General features: G+C 35.7%; 3 protein-coding genes across 3 annotated transcripts; 1 reads left to right on the top strand and 2 right to left on the bottom strand.

Moving 5' to 3' along the window:
- The first annotated feature begins 2,246 nt into the window (after positions 1 to 2,246).
- Positions 2,247 to 3,424, top strand: LOC131012418 (uncharacterized). Its single transcript, XM_057940370.1, has 2 exons — positions 2,247 to 2,551; positions 3,168 to 3,424. Exons 1-2 carry the CDS (start codon positions 2,400 to 2,402, stop codon positions 3,229 to 3,231), a joined length of 216 nt encoding a protein of 71 aa, XP_057796353.1. The 5' UTR covers positions 2,247 to 2,399; the 3' UTR covers positions 3,232 to 3,424.
- Positions 3,425 to 10,387: 6,963 nt separating this feature from the next.
- LOC131012417 (premnaspirodiene oxygenase-like) lies at positions 10,388 to 16,866 on the bottom strand. The gene is made up of 3 exons (XM_057940369.1): positions 16,751 to 16,866; positions 11,800 to 12,719; positions 10,388 to 11,036 (listed from the first exon to the last, which is right to left on the bottom strand). The coding sequence occupies exons 2-3, from the start codon at positions 12,709 to 12,711 to the stop codon at positions 10,428 to 10,430; spliced, it is 1,521 nt and encodes a 506-aa protein (XP_057796352.1). The 5' UTR covers positions 12,712 to 12,719; positions 16,751 to 16,866; the 3' UTR covers positions 10,388 to 10,427.
- A 4,380-nt stretch (positions 16,867 to 21,246) lies between these two features.
- Positions 21,247 to 24,342, bottom strand: LOC131008438 (uncharacterized). Its single transcript, XM_057935319.1, has 4 exons — positions 24,194 to 24,342; positions 22,494 to 23,330; positions 21,490 to 22,412; positions 21,247 to 21,250 (listed from the first exon to the last, which is right to left on the bottom strand). The coding sequence occupies exons 1-4, from the start codon at positions 24,209 to 24,211 to the stop codon at positions 21,247 to 21,249; spliced, it is 1,782 nt and encodes a 593-aa protein (XP_057791302.1). The 5' UTR covers positions 24,212 to 24,342.
- Between the last annotated feature and the right edge of the window lie 2,304 nt (positions 24,343 to 26,646).

Here is a 26,646-nt window from a genome sequence, read left to right as displayed (position 1 = left end):
TTTGAATCACCACCGTCCAACCAGATTTCATTAAATCTACACCATTTATTATTTATACCTTATCAATAAATCATCCTCTATATATGAGCTATTTTTTCATAATTTAACACACAATAACCCTCTTCCATCCTTTACCAACTTGTCTTTCCTTTAGCTATTATTTCATTTTCCATGGCTTCTTCCCGATGGCCTAATTACACAAAATATTTCAAATTCTCGTGTTTTTCTACTATAATATTTAGAGTGAATTTTTAAAATAGCCTATTTGATTTAGTAAAATTAAAAACTGTCCATTAAGATAAAAATATTAAAAACTGGCCACTGTTATCAAAATACCCTCAACTTTAAAAATATTAAAATTGTCCACACACAATTCACACCTAAAAACACACACACAATTCACAACTCACACGACTCTGCCCTGCCCCACCCGACCCCCACCCTCCACCCACCCCTAAGCCAATTTTTTTTTTAAACTCCTCCCCTGCCCTGCCCCATTCCTCCACCCACCCACCCACCACCCCCCAAGCCAAAAAAAATAAAAAAAAATTTACTCCTCCCCTGCCCCACCCACCCTAAGCCAAAAAAAAAAAAAATTTACTCTTCTCCTACCTTGCCCCACCCACCCCAAGCCAATATATATATATATATATATATATATATATATATATATATATTTACTTCTCCCCTGCCCTGCCCTGCCCCCTCCACCCCCCCACCCCCCACCCACCCACTCCAAGCCAAAAAAAAATTACTCCTTCCCTGCCCTACCCCACCCCCCCACCACCCACCCCAAGCCATTTTTTTTTATTCCTCCACTGCCCTGTCCCACCCCCCCTACCCCAAGTCAAATTTTTTTTATACACCTTCCCTGCCCTGCCCCACCCCCCAACCCGACCCCCCACCTCAAGTCAAAAAAAAAAATCTCGAATTCACAACCAAAACAACTAGTTGTGAATTCGAGCTTTTTGGTTGAAAATTCACAACCAAAACATAATTCACAATCAGAATTTTTTGTTGTGAATTCACAGTCAATCGAATTCACAACCAAAATTTAATTCACAACCTGAAATTTTTGGTTGTGAATTCGAACTTTTTTGGTTGTGAATTCACAACCAAAATTTAATTCACGACAAGAATTTTTTGGTTGTGAATTCAAAACCAGTCGAATTCACAACTAAAATTTAATTCACATCAAGAATTTTTTTGTTGTGAATTCAAAACCAGTCGAATTCACAACCAAAATTTAATTCACAACCCTAAACTCTAAACCACTCTAACTATAAACCCCAAACCAAAAATTTACTCTTACCCTGCCAAAAAAAAAACAATTGAGCATGGAGGGAGTAAAAAAAAAAAATCTAGCTTGGAGGGTGGATGGGCAGTGGGGTCAGGGGCATGAGCAGGGAGGGAGTAAAAAAAAAATTTGGGCTTAGGGGGTGGGTGGTCGGGGGTGGGGGGTGGGGCATAGGCATGGGCATGGAGGGAGTAAGAAAAAAAATATTTTTTTTTGGCTTTGGGGTAGGTCGTCGAAGGAGTAAAAAATAATTATTTTTTAAATTTTATTTGTTAGTTTATTTCGTCTATTCTAGCTGATACAAATATTTTTTTATTATAATTTTTTCTACTCATATAATTTATTACATTTTCATGATTTATAATTTTTATTTTAAAATGAGTTTGTAGCCCAACTTTATCTTATATGATCATATTAAGTATGTAATAACATATTTTTTAATTAAATTAATGTATAATAACATATTTTTTTACCTTAATATTTATGATCATATATAGACTTTTAACATATGTATTTATTTATCTTTCTTTCATGAATATTTAGTCAACAAGTATAAAAGAAATTTTGAACATTTAAAATTAATCAAGCCACTATATAATATATAATAACGACTACATATTGCCGTTATAGTTTCTAAAAATGATATGTATAAATGGCATATCATATTTATGTATTGATAATTAATGTTACAATGGCATAGCTCATGACAACAAATTAATTTTAATATTTTAATGGAATGTTATTTCTATAGTGGCATGTAATAAAACCTAAGAAGATTTACTTATATATAATTAATACTAATGTAACGTGTTATATAAATGATATATTGATAAAAATAACTATGAAATCACGAACAACCTAACAATGAAGATCCATCAACTGAAGATCTATGAAAAAGAGCCTAACAAAGAAGGCTTAAATTAGTCTTTAAAATAAGCTTAAATTAGCCCAACAAAGAAGGCCCAAAATGATTCCATCAAAAATTCAATATCGCTTCTCCCCCGATTTCTTCTTCTTCGTCCCAAACTCTTGAAATCGAATTGGTTCTGATATCACGTCACGAGACAATTGTGATCATGAATTAATCGTATCGGAAAGAAATATGGCGCTGACGAATTTCATACTGACTGTGGCCGGAGTGAGCGCCGTCGTGTTGCTGCTGCGGAGTGATGTGAAGCAATCCGCCACCATCTTCCGCCGTAACGTCCGCCAAATTCGCAACTGGCTCGAGGAGGAATCCCCCTCCGCCGTTAAGTACGCACCATAATTGCTTTATTTTCTACGAATGATTTCTGTCGTTATTGTTAGATTCGTTTGCAATATCATGCCGTGTCTGAGAGCTGGGGCCGCTGTTTGCTATTTTGATCCCTATACTGTGGAGTGTGAGTGAAAAGATTCTGATTTTATATGGGCTATTAAGTTTAATGAAGGTGAACAAATCCGAGTTATATCTTAATTTTGATCGTTTAATTGGTTCTTAATTTTTTGTATTGATGCAATGAAATGCTGATTCAAATATTTGGAAGGCTACTTTTTCGGCAATCTGATGCCCACTGCATTGATTATCATATTTTTTTATTTGTTTGCTCATACTAGGCAGCTATGATAAACTACTGTATGATATTCTGGAATAGAACTGTTAGAATTGGATTAGGGATAAGCTCAAATTCAATTATGAAAAACCTTTTGATCAATTTCAGTTGCGTTCAATAGCATGGATCCGAGTATGCTACTAGCTGCAAAATTTGTTTTTAATTTTATTTTATATTACAATGAATTAAACTCAAATCAGCAACTATGCTAGTATAAATTAGACCAAAGAACTAAACAAATGAAAATATAACCCCAGGTGTTTTTGATCTTATTGCAGGGAGATAGAGAAGAAGGCGAAACCCAAGGAAATTTCAGAGAAAGATACCCCTAAGAAAGACTAAGCACTAGGTTTAATTTATGCTAGTGAAGGCATGTGGTTGATTTTTATTTTATATTTCGATGTAGTTTCATGTGAAATTTTGATAAATCTCACGTAGTTTGATGTGAAATCTCAATAAATCTTATGTGGTTTGATGTGAAATCTCAATACATCATATGCACGTCTCCGGAATGAATATGTTCTTTTAAAAGAAACCTTTGATCTGGTTCTTGCATCCTGTTGTTTATTTGCTGAGGTAGGATTATCTGTTGTAATACTTTTTTAAGGAGGGCGATAAACTGATAGTATATTGAAATATTTTGCAGCTCTCATCTTTGGCTGTCACGACTAACTTGGCTTTTATGTGTAGAATCTGTGGCAGGGGAAGTGGAGATTTGGTGTTGAGAAATGCAATCTTGTAATTATTGCCTCTTTTTTCCAAGTTGGTTGAGTTTTGGTGTTTTACCGCAAGTTTGAACTGAGTTTATCATTATAAGTGCTTTTTCCTTGGCCAAGTTATGGTTGTCTAGATATTGCCATTACTTTTAAAATTAGATTTTCTGATCGACTATGACTTCACTCATGGAACTACCAGAATATAAGTAAACACTTCGTGATACTCTTTCTGTCCATCAAAAGTGGTGTAATTTGGAAAATACAGGTTTTACTAAATAATTGTTAGATGTGTATGAAGTGGAGAAGTGACTTATTAAAATTGATTTATTAGGGAATTAAATTAATAAATAATTTGTTAGATGAGTTTTTTATATATATTGAATATGTATGAAAATGGAAACACCATGTTTATTGTAGATGGACTAAAATAATCAAAAGACAGCATTTTGACCAACATGAGCACCTGTGTTGAAAGCACTCTGCATCTGTAACATCAAGTTGAGAATACTTTTCCAAATACAATATAAAAGTGCATGGCATCCTCTAGAAAAGTATGAAAACGAATTATTATGTTTTTGAAGTAAATATCAAAAATAGTCAATTTCACTTAAGTAAATATTAATAATAATTGTAAACGAAATATATATTTATTATCAATGTTCTTATTAAAATAGCCTTTTATTATTTTATTTTAATATTTATTAATAATTTAAAATCTAAATTTTATTTTTAAAAAAATGAAAATCTGAAAAGAAAAAAATAAAATAAAACTCACGCCCGCCACCCCTCCCCGCATCCGGTTCTCTACTTCTTTGATGAGCTCGTGCCGCTGCTGTCAAATTGCCGCCTGCATCGCCACCGTTAGCATCCATAGGTTGGGTCTAGGGCATAGGGTGATATAGAAGATGAGAGAGAGACGAGAGATGGTGGTGGTCGGCAATTAGAAGAAGTGATTGGGGGTTGGGAGATGACGGCGAGGATAAGACTAAATTTTATAAAGTTTTATCTAGCTTTTATATTTTCTTTTTGAAGTTTTTTATTTATCTTCAAATCTATATTATATACTACTTTGTGTGCATGATTGTGTAATGTGTGATGGATTAGGAAAATAATGTTTTAATAATCCAACTTTGTTTATATCACGATTTCCTTTTCTAATTACATTTATAGAAACATGCAAAAAGCGTGTGCTTATTGCATGCACGTGATCCATAACTAGTTTGACTAAAAGTAACTAGAATTAATGCTTGATAATTTTGATTAAGTTTTTTTGTTTAACTAGTTAGCTAATCAAAATATTTAGTAATAATATTGTCAAATCACAGTCCACTCATACTTAGACGACTTTTCTCTCTCAATTACTGTAGCCATGCTCTCATTGAGGAGCCGTGGATCTCGATTCTTGCGATCTCTTTCCGGTTTGCCGCCGCCACCAAAGACCGGCGAATACCAGGCGTCCGGTGCAGCATCAGCAGCGTCGTCGGTCGAAGAGACCCAGCAGCAGCAGCAGCGCGCCGGAGAAATCGCAGTCACTGCTGCTGCCCGCCTTCTCCGGTCGCGCGTAGCCACGATCTTAACTCAAGTACCAGCTTCCGGTATTGTTTGTTGCAGACGCTGCTCGCCCTCTGATTGAGGCGGGCTGCTGGATCCGGCGACCGCAAAAGCTTGGTCGGCGGCGCAGAGAGCCGTGGATCTTGATTCTTGGGATCTCTTTCCGGTCAGCCACCGCCTCCAAAGACCGGCGAAGAGCATCAGCAGCGTCGGCTTACTGGTCGAAGAGATCCAGCACCAGCAGCAGCGCGCCGATTGAAGATCAAGACGATTTGTTGAAGTCGCTGCTCACCCTCAGATTGAGGCGGGCTGCTGGATCCGGCGACCGCAAAAGATTGGACGGCGGCGCAGAGAGGGTTGTCCGATCTGGTCTCACTCCGTCTCCGCCTGCGCCGCCCCTTTTGACGCGTCGGGAAAATGGATTTATTTGCTGAGATCGCCGGCACGCCGTCGAACGTCCACCAAACGATGCCGCCAACGTCGCCGAGCAAGTCATCGATGCCAACCATGCAAATCAACCAACAGATAATGGTTGATAAGGCAGGGCTGAATCTGCCGCAAGTTTCCAATAATTTCTCTAGTCATAGCCATGGAGAATGTCACGATAAAGAGAAATTTCCTGCTGAATCTTCAAAGGGAGTGGCTGAGGAATCTACGCCGACGTCTTTTGCTGGTAGAACTTTTGGAAATTCACAGGATCATAAAATCACTACATCCAATACTTGGGTTCCGGATTTGATCAAAGGAAACAATACTAAGAATGCATCGGCGACGGAGCTTCATCGGCCGAGCACCACTTCTTTTGCTTCGCTTCTGAGGAGACCACGACAAATTGAACGTACGCCGGATGTGCTTGTTCATCGATTCACTTCGCTGCAACCGGATTTCTCTGGTGAAATACCCACGCTTAGGGTGCCAAAAGAGCATCTGCTGCCCAAGATAAATCAATTTGAGCATGCTTTAATTGGTCGTCTTCTTCTTAGGAAAGGAGAGAAGCCGCGTCTTCTCACAGATCTTAAACGTGATCTTCAGGTGGCTTGGAATATTGACAATGATTGGCAAATCATCCCCATGGGAAAGAGCTTCTACACTATTAAATTTAATACCGCTGAAGACAAGGCGTTAGTTCAGAAAAGCACTTCTTGGGAGTTACCTTTCGGAACCATGCGATTACGCGAATGGGTAAGATTCTTCGATCCCTATAAAGAAATTTCCTCACTTTGTGAAGTTTGGATGCGCATTTATTATTTGCCCTTAGAATTTTGGACTCTGGATGTCATTACGGGTATTGGAAGGGCGATGGGATCGCCTATTAAAGTTGATGGGGCTTCTGCACGTGGTGCTGCTGGACATTATGCTCGAATTTTGTTGGAAATTGATCTCTCGCGTCCTCTTCCGGAGGCTTTGCTGGTTGACGGGGAAGAACGTTCCTTTCACGTCGAATTTGAATTCGAACAACTCCCGGCCTTCTGCTCTAAGTGTAAGATCACTGGACATTCTATTGATAACTGCAATAGAATGAAGAACAAATCCAAGGAGGATAACAGGAATGTGAAGGCCAAAGACATGTCGCTGGGTAAAGACAATGAAATAATTAATAAGGGAGCTGCCAAGGATGTTAGGGCACCTAACTGGAAGGCTAAATCTTGGGACCAGAATAGGACTGCCCAAGCTCACAGACCGCAGATTATCACTGAAAATCAGTTTGGGGTTTTGGAGCAGGTGGCTGTCGAAGAAGAGCAGATTATAAATCAGTTGGGGGTTTTGGAACAGGTTGCTGTTGAAGAAGAGCAGATTCAGACACCGCGGGAAACAAAGAACCACAATCAGTCGTTGGCTTTAACTGATAGGAATGTTGATTTTGAGGATGTCAATGGAGATAGATTGACATCGGGTCCGGATATCTTACAGGCGATAACTATGCCGGTTACGGAAGAGATAGATTCGGGAGACGAGTCTGATGGGCAGTCGGATGGTGGCAATACACGGGCTGAAGCAGATTCACAACAGATCGTCATTTTTCAAAGTTCGGTCAATCAGGATAAAAATTGTGAGAAAAAGGAAAGGATGATGGAAAGCGCTATCAAAGCTCAGCGGATAGTGGAAACCTTCAGGAATTGTGAGGCGGAGGCGCAGGTGAAAAAAAGAGGAAGACCGCCGAAAGATTCGTCTGCAAATAAACCTATGATTCGTGGGGAAGATAGTATCAAGAGTCGTCTCCGGAAGTCGGTGGAGCAGCAACCTAACCAGCAACCTAACCAACAGGCTGAAGATTTCATCAAAAATAAACTTTACAAAGCTTGGGAAGCAGGAGATAAACCTCGAGATTTCATTATTACATCAGGGAGCTCGAAGAATGATACAGCCCTGAATAATGTGGCGGCCAAGAGTTGGGCAGCTGAAGTGGAATCGGGTGAAAACCCGAACACGAATTCTCAGTCTTTATGATGAATGTCCTCGTATGGAATGTCCGGGGCCTTACGGACGAGTCCAAACGAGTTTTGTGGGACCACTTCTCTACTCATCAAATATACAACTGAACTTTTATTAAAACTTGTATCGCCTCCCCTTAGGAAGATGTTTTAAGGATGGAAAAAGCATATTCTTTTAATTAATTGAATGCATATTCAAATAATATTTACTCGGTTATTTTGTTTAAATATCAATTTCAAAAATAAAGTTCATTTGAGACATTCAATGGGCGAACATCCTCAGCGTTAAAGGTTTAATCTTCACCATCCAATGAGTCCATGTATTAATCGTATAAAATAAGAATAATTTTTCAACCTTTAGATCGTGAAGATCAACGATAAATTCATGACTTTGCTAAATGAATTCATGGTGCAGGGTTCAAATCATGTACCATGAATTCATAATTTTTACAACAAATAACAATGTTTCATAGCGAATTCATAATGGACTCATTTTATACGATAATTGTAGTTTGTATAATGATCACTTCCATATATATGTCGTAAAATATTACATGAGAAACATTTTAAAATTACGAATCTGAATTTTTTAGACAAATCAAATGCAATGAAGGTTAAATTAATGATAATTTAAATTTAAAGAAACTGTAATTTAATTAAATATAGTATAATCAATTAGATAAATTTTATTAAATGTAGTATACTCAATTAGATCAATTTAAAAAAAAAAAACTGTAATTTAACCTTATTGATGTATTTCATGAAGAACATTTGCAAAAATTTAAATTAAAATGGTAATTTTGTGGATGTAATATATATATATATATATATATATATATATATAGGGAGAAGATCCATGGAGAATGCTAAATATTTTGAGAATAGAGAATGCGTTCGAATAAGTCTGTAATTTCGATGAATAAATCAACATATCGTATGAATAAGATTTTTGGCCATGGTTCGAATCCTGATAGGGGCGAGATTTTCATTATTTTTACCATATTTACTGAATACATTTGTTCATTATTTATGTTGATCTATTCGTAAAATTTATAGGCTTATTCGTTATTTTTCATTCTCTCGAAAAATATAATTCTCTATGGATCCCTACCCTATATATATATATATATATATATATATATATATATATATATATATATATATATATATATATATATATATGGAGAGGTTCAAGAAAGAACCATAAATAAAAGAAGACCGGAGAACCATTTTCAGCCATTCGATCATCAAGATCTACGGTGGATGCATCATCTTGTTGGATGAATGCAGATCCTGGGTTCGAATCCTGAAGGGAGCATTTTTTTAAATTTGTTTAGTGCATTAATTTTAACAGCAAATGCATTAATTTTTACAGTGGATGCATTAGATTTGATGGTTCTCCCGTTCTCACAAATAATGTAGTTCTCTCTAGAACCACACCCTATATATATATATATATATATATATATATATATATATATATATATATATATATTAGACTATTGCTATTTAAAGTTGATAATATTTTATTTTAAAAATATATATATTTTTTATTGAAAAAATATTTTTTATAATAATAATAACAATAACAACAACAAGAACGCATGTTTTAGACAAATATACATGTCAAAACTTAAATTTAGATGGTTTAAGAATGAAATGGAATGGCTAATACCATGGTAGATGGAAGGAATGACCATTCCCATAAATGTAGGAATGGTGATTCCTACAAAAAGAACATACGAAGCAAAGGGAATGGAATGAAGGTAGGAATCACCATTCCATTCTCACCTCCATTCCATCATACCAATGATCACCTCCTAAATTCTTACTCGAGCAAGCACTCAATTGATGATTTTCATGAATTTAACAAAAAAAAATTACTGTATTTTGGTTATTTTAATTTTCAGGTGCTGAGTTTAAGAAAATTAGACATCAATTATTTTGGAAAGATCCTGCACTATGCCCTGATCACTCTATGAAAGATATCTGCTCCAGCATTTGAAGATGAACTGAATAAAAAACACTAGAACTTTATGAATGAAAGATTTGGCAGAGACATTCTGGGCTGGAAAGAAATATATAAACAACAAGTACTCTATTTGGTGTATTTTCAATATATTTTTTAATAAATTATACAAGTAAATAAAGAAATTTAAAGACCGATGATGAACTCGAACCCAAAATCTACTACTTTAGACATTAACCACCTACCGCTAAGCCAACACATGCCTACGAAATCTATTTGATGTATTTTCAGACATGTTGCAACAATCAACTCAAATAGTGAATCTATTTGATGTATCTTCGTCCTCTTCTTCTACTTCCTCGTCCAAATCTTTCACCTTTTCCCCATCCTCATCACCTCTTCCTCGACGAAAGCCTCCAATTGAAACGGGATGCTGGAAGCCAAGGCTCCCTAATCATCCATAGTGTAAAACTTCAGAGCATCCATTTTTTTTTTTTTAACAGGCACGTGGCAAATTGAAATTGAAATTGCCAAGAATCACCACTCAATGATTAGCCGCGTGCAATAAGTAGTGGAAATTATATTGTGATGAACAGATCAAAATAGCAAAAGTGAAAATGATATTGTGATGAACAGATCAAAATAGCAAAAGTAAGTAGCAGATGTTCAACTGTAACTTTACCACCAGAACAATAGCATGAGCAGAGTCATAATTGATATGATTGCAAGATGATTAAATAATTCATCAGTGATCACGAGCTGAATTATGGAAACCAAACATCTGATTAAGTTGGATTATTTTATCAGTCATTCATGCCTTAACACTCAAACCAAACTGTCTCCAAATTGTATTATTTCAAGAAATAAGAGCTACGGCTGATAGTGAGTGGCAACAAGGAAAAGATTTTGTATCCTCGAAGTTGTTAAGCCAGAGGTTTCAAGCATGTTCAATGCTTGGGCGTCGACGCCTGCTGGGAGCTCCCAATTGAAGTTGTAGAGAAGCTGAGCCAAAGGGAGCGCAACACTAGCCCATCCGAATGTGATTCCTGGGCACATTCTCTTTCCATTCCCAAACGGCAGGTACCGGAAATCGCTTCCGATGATATCCTCGTTTGCAAATCGTTCCGGTTTGAAGCTCTCGGGATCGAGCCAATGCTTAGGATCCCTGTGTATCGCCCACACATTCACCACTACGATCACGTTCACAGGTATGTTGTATCCGCTTATTCGGCGCGCCTCCCTCGGAACTCTCGCGAGGATGGAGCCTTGAGGGTGCAGCCTCAGAGTTTCCATGATCACAAGCCTTAGGTACTTCAATTTTTGAACGTCTTCTTCTTCGACGCCGTCGCCGCCTCTTTCTTTCACCACTTGTCTTATTTCAGCTTGCGCTTTGGCCATCACTTGTGGATTCCTTACCAGCTCTGTCATTGCCCAATCGATGGTTGACGATGATGTTTCGGTTCCACCTGCGAACATATCCTACATATGTATTGTATTTGTATGGACAAACAAAACAATTAGAAAGGGTTAATGCATGATTGCTTTTACTCATTCTTAAAGACAAAAAATAAAAAATATCCAATCCATTTTGAGATTGAAATGTTGCGTTGAAATCGTAAACTTTGCTCGACATGCTCGATAATCGAACATATCTAGCATTAATAGTAAATGCAGTACTAATGCTCAACCACTGCGAGTCAAATATGTCGAGCACTTGTGTATTTGAGGTAAATATACCAATTCTTGACATGCTCGACCATTGCGAGTCGAGCAACCGAAACATTAGTGGTGGATCATTCTTAGAAAATATAATGACGCTCAACATACTCAACCACTGCAAGTCGAGCGTCAATGCAAAATGTACTAATGCTCGGCATAAAGGTAAAATACTCCTAAACGAGTATATATACTTCAAATTTGAATATTTTTTGTACTTAATCCGTCTATAAAAGAACTTCCTACATTTTCTTTTTGAGATGTCAACAAAAACATATCCTATCTATTTTTGGACTATAGTCACCACTTATAAATGCTTCATTTAACTTTACTTTTCACCACTCTTAATACACTCAATAACATTTTTTTTCTTTCTCAATACACACTCGTAACTTTTTTCGTGTCACTCCTCTCTTAGAAAGTTTTTTTTATGAACGAATGGAGTATTTTGCATTTCAGAATAGGTATATATCCAACAGGGTTAATATATGTAGTAGCAAAGACAATATAGGATGATGGAACTTACAAAGAGAACTGCTTTGATGTTGTCATAGCCGATTGGAAACTCGAGCTCTCCACTTTCCATAACTCTTAGCAGAACATCAACAAGATCTTCATTGCCAAACTCTCCATTACCTCTCCCAGAATCCTTCCGATTCGTTTCGTGCTCGCGGATGATGCCATCAAGAATCACATCAAGCTTCCTCCGCATCTTCATCAACCTCCGCTTCGTCCTCCAACTCAGAGCATGAGCGATCACCGAAGACGGGAAAGTGTCTGCAATCGAAGAGCCGGCGCCCATATCAAGCCCTTGTTTCACCAACTTGATCAATGAATCTTTATCCCTGCACACCTTCCCGAACGCGGCCCGACACGTGACCGAGCTCGTCATCGAGAACACCTTCTGAGTTAGGTTTATGGTCTCCCCGGCAGAGAGGCGGACGGAGTCCACGAGACGAGAAACCTCGTCCTTTCTGATGGAGCCGAAGGAGCGCACGCTCTTGGGGCTGAGGAGTTCGAGGGTGCATATCTTGCGCATCTGTTTCCAATACCCGCCGTAGGGGGAGAATGCGATGTTGATGTAGTTGTACCAGAATATCTTCAAGGCTATGCTTTCGGGCCTGTTGGTGTAAACGGGATCGTTGTCTTTGAGTATTTCTTTGGCGATTTCTGGGGAGGAGACGACGACGGCGTCCACTCCGCCCAGCTTCAGATGCATTATTGGGCCGTATTGTTGGGATAGATCTCGGAAACTACGGAAGGGAGGATCGGAAACGAGGTGCAGGTTTCCGATTATCGGGAGCTTTTTAGGGCTTGGAAGCAGATCAACACCAACACCTTCGGATTTCTTCCATTTCTTCGCGTAGAAGAAGATTACAAGAGCAAAAACCACAGCACAAGTAGCTGTCAAGCTCCATTCAACGACATCGCTCACCATTTTATTCCCTGCAGAAAGAAAAAAAAAAAAAGCATGAGACACAGTGACACACATAAAATTCAGATGGGATCCTCTGTCCCACAATATTGTGTGTACCACGTGTACCACTCTTTATTTCTTTGTTTTATAAATTGTTTTTTATGAAAATAAAAATTATTATTATATTAGAAACTCTAATTAGTATTTATCATTGAAAAATTTAAATTTAAAAAATTATATACCCTAACTTTGAATTAATGAACCCAAATAATCTATTATTAATTCAAATAAATATAAAAAAATAATTATAAATCCTAAATGGATGAGTGAACCCTTGTTAATTATCTTTATATTATATAAAAGCATAATAAATTAAAATTGAATAAAAATTAATTTAAAAATATAAAGAAATAAAGAGTGGTACACGTGGTACACACTATATTTTGGGACAGAGGATCCCATTTGCATAAAATTATGGGACACTGGATCTCATCCCGCGTTTACATGATTATAAGTATTTTTATCTTATTTCTTCAATTCCACCCTTTTAATGGGACTAGCAGAAAGAACCTATGTTGTACGTGTAATTAATGTTATTTTATTTGATAATCTATTAATTTAAAAAATCTATTAATTCATTGCTTTTATTAGATAATTTATTGAATAGATATATTTATCTATAAGCCTTATCAATAGCTATAGATATATATCACATAGATTAAGTGTGATATCTAATGAATTAATATATTCTTATAAATATATAATCTGTAAAATAACCTTACAATAAAATATGTAATAGGTGTTTTTCTATTATAGTATAAATAGGAATTAAGCAAAATTACTAGCTTAAATGATAAAAATAATCAAGGATTTTAAGATATCTCAAAGTTTCGATCCATCAAAGTAAACTACCCTAACTGTTCATCTTTAAATTTCTCCCAAAATATATACGAAACTTTGCTGCTGCTGCTGCTTCTTCTTCTTCTTCTTCTTTTTTGGCATTTTCGCACAAGCTAGCCGAGTAAAAACTTACGTCATGTGAAAAATCAAGATTTTCATTTGACTTTGTGGTTTGTGAGAAAATCTAACATGAAGTAAAGAACGTGTGTCATGGGGAAATTTTTTAACTTTTAATGTTTGATTTTAGTCTTAACTAATAACAAAAGGGTTGAAGTTCTTTTTTTTTTTATTTAACTTGGGGGAGTTGGGGAGGGGGCAGTGAGGTTTGAACTCGGGACATCACTCTTCATACATAAGAGATCGCACCGCTTGGTGTCTCCTTGGGGACAAGGGTTGAAGTTCTTCATAACATTAAATCTAATAGGAGCGAGGTCTCATGAATCTACGAAATCCGTCATTAATAAGATTAATTAAAGATGGAAAATTGACTTCAACATCTGCTTTGTCGCCGCTTATTCAACAACGGATAGATTTTCGTCGTTAATTAGATTTTACGATGGATTAAAGACGGAATATTCCTTTGTTGGTATTCTATATGGGGGTGTTTACATGATTGAATATTTTTATTCTCGGGGATAGGATTACTTCAATCCCACCCTTTTGATGGGATAATTTGTGATATTCCAAAGTTTCAATCTAACAAAGTAAGCAAAGGATTAGTCTTGCTATTTTTATCTATCAAGGCTATCCTTCAAAGTAAACGCCCCCTTAGAGTATCTAATATGATATTTATGAGTATTCGAGCATCCAAATCGGGTGAGGCTCATCGTCTGCTCGAGCCGGGCTTGATAATGAGCATGTAGACATGGTCGACTAGAGATGCGGTGCAATCACTTGAGCCAGCCTCAACGGCGAGAAATATATGGCGTGTGCAATGCATGCGTCGAATTTATCAAAAAAAAAAAAAAACTTTACAGTAAGCGGCGGCGAGGCGGCCGCTCACCAGATTCGTAGCAGCAGCGGCCGCGGGTTTAGAAAGGGGGAGCGGTTTACGGCTCCTGTGTTTATTGTCGAGAGAAAAGGAGAGATTGAGAGTGATGAAGATTTGTGCGTATGTGTATTCAGTTGAGATTTGTAGATGGAAGGGAGAGAGTTTGGGCTCATCTGATTTTATTTGTTTTAGCTTTGATTTATTTATTGTATTAATTTAAATAATTTCTTTATTTCTATTAAAAAATCTTTATTTAAATTTGGGCCCATCTTATTTTATTTGTTGTAGCTTTGGTTTACTTACTAAATAAATTTAAATAATTTATTTATTTTTAAATTTAATTTTTTATTTAAATGAAATTAAAAATTAAAAATTAATTCATATCAATTAACATGATGAGTTAAATCAATGACTACTTAACTCATAACTGAATCCGAAATATAAATGAGTCAAGCATTGACTCAACCAAATCCAAATGTATATGTTCTAATAAAGTACCTTAGTTTTCAAATCTCACCGCTTTCCTTCATACAAGTCAAAAAAAAAAGTATGAATATGATGGTCGTGGTGCATGCAGTAAGAAAAATTAGGTGTACTTATTTCGTACTTTGCATAACAATATGAATATGAAGACAATAAAATTAATGGTTAATTGCCGCTAAATCCATATACTTTTTCAAATTTTGGTTTTTTCTTATGACAAAAAAATCTGAACTAGAATCCATAAATTGGAAAATTAATTGTAATTTTCCCCGCGTCCATTTTCCGGCGATCTCCGTTGGAGCTCCGATCCAACGTGGCTTAATTGATTCCAAGTGTTAAAATAAAGTCATGACATGGCAGCCACATAACCCTAATTTTCCACCTCACCTAAACCCCTAATTTTCTCCTAAATCAACCAAAACCCTCTCTTCTCCTAAATGATCAACGAAAAACCTTCAATTTCCACCTAATTCTTTCCTGCGATTTTTCAGAGATTCATCCATTTTCAGAAGCCACAATCGCCCTACAATACTACATAATTATCAACAAAATCAACCAAAAACACAATGATGCAAAAAAAATCAACCTTTACATTTCTCAGTGTGAGATACACGAAGGTTGGCTGGTATTCCACATCCACAATATGCATTCGATTGTTTTGCTCATGAATTCGAGCTTGTGGCTAAGTTTTGGGACATATTTCACGAAGAATCCTAACTCTAACCCAAACGCAGGGGAAATGCAACCAAAACCCTTAATTTTGGGTTTATTCCATCATTAGCAAATTATACTAAAACGACGCTGTTTTATTTAAATCTAAACGGCGTCGTTTCATTTATTTACTGGCGATGACACGCTGGATCTCCAACTGCCACCTCGGATTCAATTTGGGGGGAAAACGGACGCGGGGAAAAATTACAATTAATTTTCCAATTTATGGATTCTAGTTCAGATTTTTTTGTCATGAGAAAAAGCCGAAATTTGAAAAAGTATATGGATTTAGCGACAATTAACCCTAAAATTAAATATTATATAGATATATTATACTAGAATCATTGAACTTTCCAATGTTAATGTCTCTCATCAAAGCTTAAGTTCAGATCGAATGCATAAGTACATAATCTTCAATATTTTGCAATCAAAGCTTGTCCAAATTTTTTCAATTTCTTCAAAAAAAACATAAATGGGTTGTATGTTCACCACAGAAAAAAAAAAAAAAAGTTTCTATTAGTGATATGAGGCTTGGTAGCTAATATTTGTGTCATAAAAATTAGTGACGTTTGAAAGTGTAACTATTAATGATTAGCTACATCATCAAACGTCATTAATTTTTATCAAGTCTCATGTCACTAGTGGAATTTTTTCCTTTAGTGGTTGAATGCAGAAATTAAATCGTAACTAACAACAATATTCTAACTTAATAGACAGCAAGATCTATCAAAAAACCCACCAACAGAAAGATTGCCTTAATCATAACAGTAATGTAATAATGCATTTTTCATAGTTTCTGTTCATCATTATCTTCATTGCCACTTTTAATTCGTCATTATGTGGCTGTGAGGTTAATTAATCACACGCATTATTTAGTTTGCTAATAAATTAATAACATCAGGTATAATGAAATTAAGAAGAATAGGTTTGATTGCGCTTGGTTTTACATCACAAGATTATGTTTTGGGAATTTACCTTATATTTGTAGATGAGAGGCTGCTTTGTGCGTCGCGAATGTTTGAAAGCTTTGATAGATTTTGTTGTGCTAATGATAATTTCTCCCTTTTCTTCTCTCAAATAAATGCACACACTGACACAGCTTGCTTGCCTCCTCTAAATTCACTCCTATTTATAGGAAGCAAAAGATTTGCAAATTATTGGTCGGCAATTTATAATTTCTTCCTAGCGCCGCCCACCCTAAGATTTTTAAAAATTTTATATTAAGATTAAGAAATATAATTAACACAAAATTTTAAGAATTTATTCTTTTCTCCAACTCCCCAAACTTAATACTAGTAGTATACTTCATCCTCTCTATATTTGATCAATTTAAACAATTTTTAATACTAATTATAGTAACTAGAGTCATAATTATAAGGGAGTTGGAAAGTGGATAATTTATGAGGAAGAGAGATATATTTATGCGGACGAAGGAGTAAATAATTAAGCCAAGATATATCTACTATTTTAATTTATTAAAGTAAGCTATATATCAAACGAGTCCTAATAATATTTAATTACGGACAATAAATGCAACTGATCGGGAGATGAGATCCAGGTGTCCCACAATTTTATGTGTACCACTGTGTCCCATGCTTATATCAATTATTTTAAAAACATTTTTTATAAAAATAAAACTTATTATAATACTATGAATTATATTTAATTTTTATTTCAAAAAATTATTATTTTTTAAAAATATATACCGTGATTTTGAATTTATCAACCTATTATTAGCTAATAAAAGTGAAATTAAATTATAAAAAAAATTATATAACCTAGATTGATAGAATAAAGCCTAGTTAATAATCACAAAATTAAACTAAAGCATACAGAGTTGAAATTAAAGAGAAAAAAAATATAAGAAAACACATAAAATTGAAAATGAGACACAAAGTGGGACATAAAGTGTGGTATACTGAATCTCATTCCACTGACCGGTATCTTGTAAGTTTTCAAGATGGACAAGCAGTTGGAGTTTTCCTTTATTTTATAGTAGTATCAAATTATCAATAATACTCCCTCCGTCCGCCAAAAGTATTCCACTTTGGCTGGGCACGGAGTTTAATAAAATTGGAGATGATGTTGATGTAGTGGAGAAAGGGTCCCACCACTTTATGAGATGTGTGGTTGAGATTGAATTTGAGGTGAGTTTTTTTTTAAATAAAGAGTGTTTGTAAGGATAAAATATAAAGGTGGATGGTGGGACCATGACTTAAAAAGGAAAGTGGAATACTTTTTGCTAGGGTGAGCAAAATATCCGAAATTCGAATATCCGATCCGAACCAAACCGAAATTTAAAATTTGGTTCGGATTTTTCGGATTTTCGGATCGGATCGGATTGAATTTTAAGCAAATTTCGGATTTTCGGATCGGATCGGATTGGCACCTTAAAAATCCGAAAAAATCCGAAATCCGAATTATATTTATAATATAATTAATATTATAATATTATAAATATATATAATTATTAGTTTTTAAATAGTTAAATATTTCTAAATTGTAACCCTATACTCCCATTTTGGTTGATTATAATTAATGGCTTGTTAATTATGACCTTAATTTGATTGTAATTATCTAATATGTTAGGTTGACATCTATTTCGGATTTTTTGTATTTTTTCGGTTTTCGGATTTTTTTTTGACATTTCGAATTTTTTTTCACATTTCGGGTTTTTCGGTTCGGATCGGATTTTATCCGAAATTTTTCGGATTCGGATTTTCGGATAATACGGTTCGGATCGGATTGAATTTTAAGAAAATTTTGGATTTTCGGATCGAATCGGATCAGGCAAAAATCCGATCCGAAATCCGAATGCTCACCCCTACTTTTTGCGGACGCCAAATATAATAATTGTGGAATACTTTTGGCGGACGGAGGGAGTACTATTTAGGCAAAAAATATCCGGATAAAATATGATTAAATACTTTAAAGAGTAAATTTATTTAAAGTTTTTGGTTCAAAAAAAAAAATAGTTAGTTTTATTGTTTTCTACACTTAGTAATTTTTTTAATTTTTATTATTTTTAAAGTACAAAAATTACAAGAAAAATAATAATAATTTAAAAAAATTACAAAAAAACTTCAATGTGAAGAAAATAATAAAACTAACTAAATCCTTTTGAATTTGAACCAAACTTTTTAAATAAATTATTTTTTTAAAGTATTTAACCTTTTTTTTTATCCGGACAAATTTTATCCAAATAGCACTGCTATTTTATATGAGGTGAAGTAATAGCAACTTTAATAGCCACAATTTACAGGCACTTTTATACCCGTAGTAAAGCGGATGCAATCATTTGTACCAATTTTTTTTTTTTTTTTTGAGAGAGAAATTTGTACCAATTTTAGTAATTATATTATTTGTGGTTTATTATTTATTATAATATAAGTAATCACTTTTTAACTAGAAAGTGTGAGTTAGATAGCTAAAAAATTATAGATCCTTTGAACCTAATAATTATAAAATTAAACTAAATCGCAGCATATTAATGAATAGAAGAAGATAAATGAAAATTTTATTTAAAAGATTGATAGCTAGGCAATAAATTGTGATAGAAAATCTCAAGTGATAGTGGAGTCGATGTTATCCTTATAAATCATAAATGGTATGTGTCTTCAGCTATATATTTATTCCAACCATGATACTATTTCGACTGTTGGTTCTTTATTTACAACTTTTTTACTAGTCATTAATGGAGTAGTTTTTTTAACATGAAAAGTCTATAATGTATGTATAATCTCGTTGGAATAGAAATTAAAACACCACTTTAAAATTGAATATATTTTCGTTTGTAATGGATACCTAATGTTTTCCCCATTTGTTATTGAATTACTACTGGTGTTTTCAAGCAGTCATTATTTGTTAAGTTGACATATATCCATCTATAGATGTGTTCATGCATGCAGGGCCCGGCACCCTGGCCCCTACCCATCCCAATTAGGTAACTAGAACACTTATGTTTTAGCACTATTTTAATATTGCTATTAGAGGGAACTATATTAGGTAACTAGAACACTAATGTTTTAGCACTAATATTTGAGGCGAAATTTAAAGTGCCCTTTCTCTTATCAATAATTTGAAAAATGCCCTCTCTTACTATACCAAGCACTACATGCCCTAAATAAGTGAAGAACCGAAAATGCCCTTTGAATGTGATGGATGTGCATTGTTTTCCGCAAAAGTTCTTACACATCTATGACAAAAGTTGTTAAAGTGTAAGAAAAACATCAATTCATCAATTTAAACATTGAAATCGGTCAAATATGTGTTGGAACATGTGAAATACTGACAGAGAAGTTAATATTTATTTATTTTTGAATTAAAATCGAAGGTTTTACAAGTAAATCGTAGGCTAATTAATCAATGGAAAATAAATACTAAAAATTAACACAATCGATATTAGCACTCAAAACACACATTGGAAAAAAAAAACAAGCGTCCGACCGGGAAAAACAAGTGTCCGACCGGACACAAGGTTTCAACGGGCGGACACATATATGTTCCGGTCGGATAGATGTTTTTTTGGTTCCTATGTGTGTTTTGAGTGCTAATATGGATTGTGTTAATTTTTTGTATTTATATTCCATCGATTAATTAGCCTTCAATTAAGGGACATAATTTTTTTTTTTAAATTGATGATAAACGACAAATATGATGTGAAATAGCTTTGTCAGTAAAGTATTCATGTCAAACACTCTAATTTCATTGAAATTCACGTGAAATGAAGGAATCTTTGTTTATATATGAGTGAATTCTCTCATTCTCTCATCCTCTCATCCGAACACTCAAAGTGAAAAAACACTCAAACTCATTAGAAATTCTAATATTTTCCAAGTGGTGAAGCTATTATTTGTGAATTCTCTCATCCGAACGTTTAAAGGTATGTCATTTTACGTTTGAAATGTAATTTAAGTTGGTTATTGTTTATTTTCAATGTTTTGTTTGATCCTATATGCTTATGTGAATTATTAGCATATTATAGCATACTATGATTTAAAGCCACGTTTGAAGGAAATACATGTGAATTAGAGCAAATTCTATCATGTTTTAAAGTATTAATTAGTAATTATTAGTTGCATTTTAGTTCTATACATATATATTGCTACATAACTCATGTTATTATGCTCGAAAATTATGTATCCGCCCGGACAAGTGTCCTTGAAAATGTGTCCGGCCGTGTGTAATTATATATCATGTAATACACGGCCGGACACATTTCCTCGGCTACTTCCCCGGGCGGATAGATGTTTTTCGAGTGTATTAACATGTTATATGTTGTATTTTAACATTGTATTCCATTTACATCATATATTTATTTATTTATTATTTTTTCTGTAGATGAATGAATATGGGAGATACTTTGTGGTTAATTATGGAGGTGCCTTCAATGGTTATGAGTACATCGGCGGCTCTTCTAAGAATTTGCATATTTTCGGAGACACAATGGCCAGTACGGCGTACATGATAAATTACCTGATGATGGAGAATTCATTGAGCACTAATTACAGCTTGTATTATTTGACGAAGAGATTAAATGGCAGGGTATACAGTAAAAATATTCTTGCCGATGACAATGATTTGCTTCAGTTGCTGGCGTCGCAGCCACATTTTCCTGAGATTTATGTTGTTGAAGACGATTACAGTGGAGGAGTGTATGTTCCTTCGTTCGATCTCCCTCAATCTTCCGGGTATGGAGGTGAATCCAGTGCAACATTCGAAGGTGGGGATGGATTGGTGCAATAGAAGTGAGCGGTTCAGCAAAGAATATCGGGGTCTCTGTTCTATACTGCGGCTTCAGGAATGGGGAAGACCAATGAGGGTAGACCTGGGTCGACCAGTCAAAAGTCTGCTCCGCCGGTGTGTAGTCGCCCTGAACAGACTGATTCATGGCCCGCCACTGCTCGTTGTAATCCTGGGTCTCTGGATGGCGTGGTTCCTCACCGCGGGGGTCATCGTCGCAGGAACGTGAATGACGAGCCGGCTCTGAAGCGTCGGGCCCTGAAGCACTGGGTGGAGGAGACCGTCGCTGTGGAGGAGACCGTGGCTGGTAATCATCAGGGGACCGTCGCTGGTCATCATCATCAGGGGAGTCGGGCACTCGGAAATGTTTGCTCTTCTTGCACCTATCCTTTTTGCCCTTGCTCTTCAATTTCTCCACGAATTTGCCGAAGGCCTTCTTAATCTCCTGACGGATCGTCTTCTTCACCCACTTACGATCCACCTCACCCTCGCTGGGACTGGATACAGTCCGAGATCCGCTCGACGATGAAGAAGTATGCGGCGCTGGGCGCTTGCCCGGATCTACTGAATGACGAGCCGGCTCGTGGGGTCGAGCATCCCTCACAGGGCGCTTGCCCGGATCTACTGAATGACGAGCCGGCTCGTGCTGTCGAGCATCCCTCACAGGGCCCCGGACACTGTGACTGCGAGTCGTACGAGGCTGTCTAGGTACATCCTCCTCGTCCCCGCGCTCCTCCACAACACGGGCTCCGGTGCCCTGTGGAAATTGGACACCCCGAGCTAATGGGTTGTCGGGGGGCCTGAAGCTCACCGAGAGTTCGCCCGGTGTCAGCGCTGATATGAAGTAGTGACTCGACAGATCGTCAGCATCGGGGTCCAGGGGCATGACACCACCCTAGAAAGCAACAAAGATAATATATTAGAACATAAGTAAAACCAGTAACGGTGTGGAGGATAATCTTAAATAACTGATTACCTGTCCCTCGAATAGATCGCGCAGACCGTGAAGCTTCGGCTTACCCCTGAACGTCCATCTCAAACACCGAGGGTGCGCTGTCGGATCACCGCTAGATGCTGCGACCATGTGTCCGAAGCCCGGGACGCGCTCCAATGCCCAGACATATAAAGCCCACGAAGGACCGTAGAAGTGATACTTCTCGCCCTTTCCTGTCTCTCTCGTATAATGGCATAACATCTTATACGAATACGCGCCCCAGGGGAATCTATCAAATGCAGCCAGATCATCCACCAACACCCAAAGCCACGGCTGTACCCGCGCATCCAGCCCAAGAACAAGGGTGTGAGCCACACACACGAGGACAGCACGAAGGTACAGGCTCCCATCCTCATCATCCACTCGACTATCCAAATCGCACACGCGTTTGATGAGCGACTGTATGGTCATGCTTCGCGTACCGCAGAATCGTCGGTATGCCTCCACGCGACTGCAGTCGTGCTGTAATGTCGCATCGAACCTCGATCCCCCGAAATTGAGCCCAGTCACTAATGCGTAGTCCGCAGGGGAAAATCTGACTCGTGCTCCGCACAGAAAGAAGCACATCTCATTTTCTTCTGACACAATCTGCCTCGATACAATCTGGTGTAATGCTTTATTGCTCTTCGCGCCGGGCCTCCAATCAGTGAAATGCCCAAAACATGATGCTCTAAATCTTCCCAATAAATCTGAATTGCACTGTTCGCCGACCACATTTAAAGTTTCAACCAGCTCCGGAAAATGTGAATCCCTATAGTAGGTGCTGATAGCAACCTCCGTCTGGTCTATAGTGTCGCGACGAAGATATGGGACATTCGCCTATTCATTTACAAAATGAATACCATATTAAATTCAGTAAAAAAATTAAAAAATAATACAAATAGGCATAATTAAATAACTACAATTTAATCAATACCAACCAATTTAATTAAACTGCAATTTAATACTAAATTCAGTAAAATTCAGTAATATTAAACTGCAATTAATACCAAGCAATTTAATTAAATTCAGTAAAATATTAAAAAACTGCAATTTAATATTTTACCAAGCAATAACAGTTTCAATAATTAATAATTAAACAATTAAATATATTTATTTAATAACAGTTTCAATAATTAAACAATAACAGTTTCAGTAAAATAACAGTTTCAATAATTAACGTAAACATACAGATATATTTAGTAACGTATTTTAGGCCTAAAAAGAAACTATCCGGCCGGTGAAGTGTCCGGTAAAATGAATCCGTCCGGGTACATTTCAGATTGAAACTGTTCCGGCCGGACGCATTATTTCGGGCATAGTGCCGGCCGGATAGTTTCTATATAGGCATAAAATACTTTATTTTATTAAATTACACAAAAACCACACAAACAATGCAATGTAACACCCAGCAAAACTCGCAATAATAATTCAATAATGATTACTTAAACAAATATAATTAAATTAAATTCAGTAAATTTCTAATGATTAATATAAACATACAACTAATTAAAATGGAATAATTTATGCTAAAACACGATCGGTCCGGCTGGTGAAGTGGCCGGATAAATCGATCCGGCCGTATGTTTCATTTAAATAATGTTCTCGGCCGGATCGATTTATCCGGCCACTTCACCGGCCGGACCGATCGTGTTTTAGCATACATTATTCTATTCAATTTCATGAAAATTAAAAATAAATACCTGTGAAGAAGATGCCATGGATGAGTCCGAGTGTGCTTCAATCTTTTGAACTCTCTGTGCTTCAATCTTTTGAACTCTCTCTCTCGGTGGGTAAAAGTGAAGAAGCCGATAGAGGTGTGTGGTGGAGTAAAAAACCCTAGTATTTTAAAGTAAGTGGGTAAAAGTGAAGAAGCCGATTGTATCGACTTTATGTCTATCAAAAGGGAATCAAATTTTGAAGAAAGATATTTTTACCTTTATGTATCGGTAACATGCATGATTTTTTTGGGTAACAAGCATGCATTTATTTGGGACGGATATTGAGTATATTTTAAATTTAAAGATATCAATTGATTTACACGATATATATAGTGTTATATAGTACTATATATATCAACATTCAAGAATAACACAATATATATATATATATATATATATATATATATATACAAATAATTTCAAAGAATATATGTATTGAAATTAAGATATTAAAGGGAAAAAAAAAATTAAGATAGATACGCATGGATATATATTATTAGCATCTTGATTTTTTTTTTTTTATGAAATTGAATAAAATAGAATATTTTATGCCTAAATATCATCGATCCGGCCGGTAATTGTCAAGGAAAAATGTATCCGACCGGGTCATTTGTAAATTGAAATGTACCCGGTCGGATACATTTCTCTGGCCATTTTACCGGCCGGATTGATGATATATCGACATAAAAGTTTGTATTCTATCTATTTGTATCTTTATATTAATTTTTACTATTTTGCTGAATTTAATTTAATATATTGTTTAAGCGTTAATTAGTGTCCGGTCGATATATTTACAATTTAAAGATATGAACACTATATATATATATATACAGTGACTTACAAAATCATTGCATGCACAGATTGAAATCATTTCGGTCATTATTGTAAAGAAATGCATTGAAACTCAAAAATGTGTAAGATTGTGTAAGAGAACCGAAATCATTACATTTGATGTTGACCCACTTAAGGGTTAATTAGTAATTTAGGGCATGGATAGCTTTGCATGATAAGGGTGGGCATTTTTCAAAATATGAATAAGGAATGGGGCACTTTTGCCTATTAACACCTAATATTTTTTTATAAGATACATATGTATATTGTACCTAAATTGCTATATTATTAATTAAATTAAATATCTAAACAAATTACAAATAAATTACTCCATCCGTCCACGATAAGTGTGATGTACAAGGGAAGACACAGATTTTAAAAAAATATTGAGAGATGTGTATAGAGTGAAGAAAAGATGTGAGATGATTTTTTTGTAAATATTGTATGTGAATGGAATAAAGTATAAGGGTATATGTTTCTCAAATTAAAAGATCACACTTATTATGGACGGACGAAAATGACAAAAATATCACACTTATCGTGAACGGAGGGGGTACAACCGACAAATGAGATGGGTTTTTTTTGTAAATATTGTGTGTGAATGGAATAAAATATAAGGGTATATATTCTAAAATGAAAAGATCACACTTATTGTGGACACACGAAAATGGCAAAAAGACCACACTTATCGTGAATGGGGGGGGGGGAGTACTCCCTACATGTCCTCTGCGAATGGATCTCTTGAAAGAGCAAAAATCTTTTGATGCTTTAACTTTGCCGCTTGGACTATGCCTCATGTTGAGGAGTTTTGAAAACATTCATTTTTTAGCACTAATGACGAAGCGGCGCGTGAGTTCTGGAAACAACCTACGTGAACCACTCTCTTCATAACCCTCAAGTAGGGATATCAATCGGACCTGTTCACTCGGTTTCGGACCAGTCCATTAGATTTCAAATTATTTTTGTTTCGTGCTAATCGATTTCATTATTTTTTAGGCTAATATGTTTTGACTCTAACCCACTCGATTTCAAGCTAGTCCATTGAACCTGCAAATTTACGACTTTTTTGCATGTATATATATTTTTTATTGATAATCATGTTCTTGTGAGAAAAATAGGTTGTGTTTTTTAATCAAGACACTTCGCCTCTTGCGGAGTATCTTAGTTTCCTCGCAATTAATCATCATCGATCTTCCTCTAATACCCCTCCCTCTATTCGGCCTCGACCTTAGTACTCCCTCCGTTCCACGAATCTTCACGTTTGATTTTGGCACGAGAATTAGGGAATTGTAGATTAGTGTTTTAAGTGTGTAGTTAATAAAGTATAAAAGTGATAAAGTAGGAAAGAGAAAATAATAAAAGTGATAAAGTAGGAGAGAGAAGTTACCTTATTTGAAAATGTGTCAAGATTCGTGGGACGGTCCAAAAAAGAAAACATGTCAAGATTCGTGGGACGGATGGAGTAATTATTAAGGGTGGTAAAATAGATTCAATTAATCAGTTATAATCATAACTGAATCGAATTTTTGATTAATCGGTTAACAGATAATCGACTTTCATCGATTCAATTCGATTTTCAGTTATCAAGTTCTATAGAATTCTGT

The sequence above is a fragment of the Salvia miltiorrhiza genome, chromosome 2 (genome assembly GCF_028751815.1).
Source record: "Salvia miltiorrhiza cultivar Shanhuang (shh) chromosome 2, IMPLAD_Smil_shh, whole genome shotgun sequence".
NCBI lineage: Eukaryota > Viridiplantae > Streptophyta > Magnoliopsida > Lamiales > Lamiaceae > Salvia > Salvia miltiorrhiza.
Note: the sequence above shows the minus strand (reverse complement) of the source record. Positions and strands in the feature narration are given on the sequence as shown.

Excerpts from the sequence above, each read along its gene's own strand:
- LOC131012418 (XM_057940370.1), top strand. The coding sequence starts at position 2,400 with ATGGCGCTGACGAATTTCATACTGACTGTGGCCGGAGTGAGCGCCGTC. Across the intron at positions 2,552-3,167 it reads GAATCCCCCTCCGCCGTTAA|GGAGATAGAGAAGAAGGCGA; the intron begins GTACGCACCATA and ends ATCTTATTGCAG.
- LOC131012417 (XM_057940369.1), bottom strand. The coding sequence starts at position 12,711 with ATGGTGAGCGATGTCGTTGAATGGAGCTTGACAGCTACTTGTGCTGTG. Across the intron at positions 11,037-11,799 it reads ACATCAAAGCAGTTCTCTTT|GATATGTTCGCAGGTGGAAC; the intron begins GTAAGTTCCATC and ends ATACATATGTAG.
- LOC131008438 (XM_057935319.1), bottom strand. Across the intron at positions 22,413-22,493 it reads GCGATCTATTCGAGGGACAG|GGTGGTGTCATGCCCCTGGA; the intron begins GTAATCAGTTAT and ends GTTGCTTTCTAG.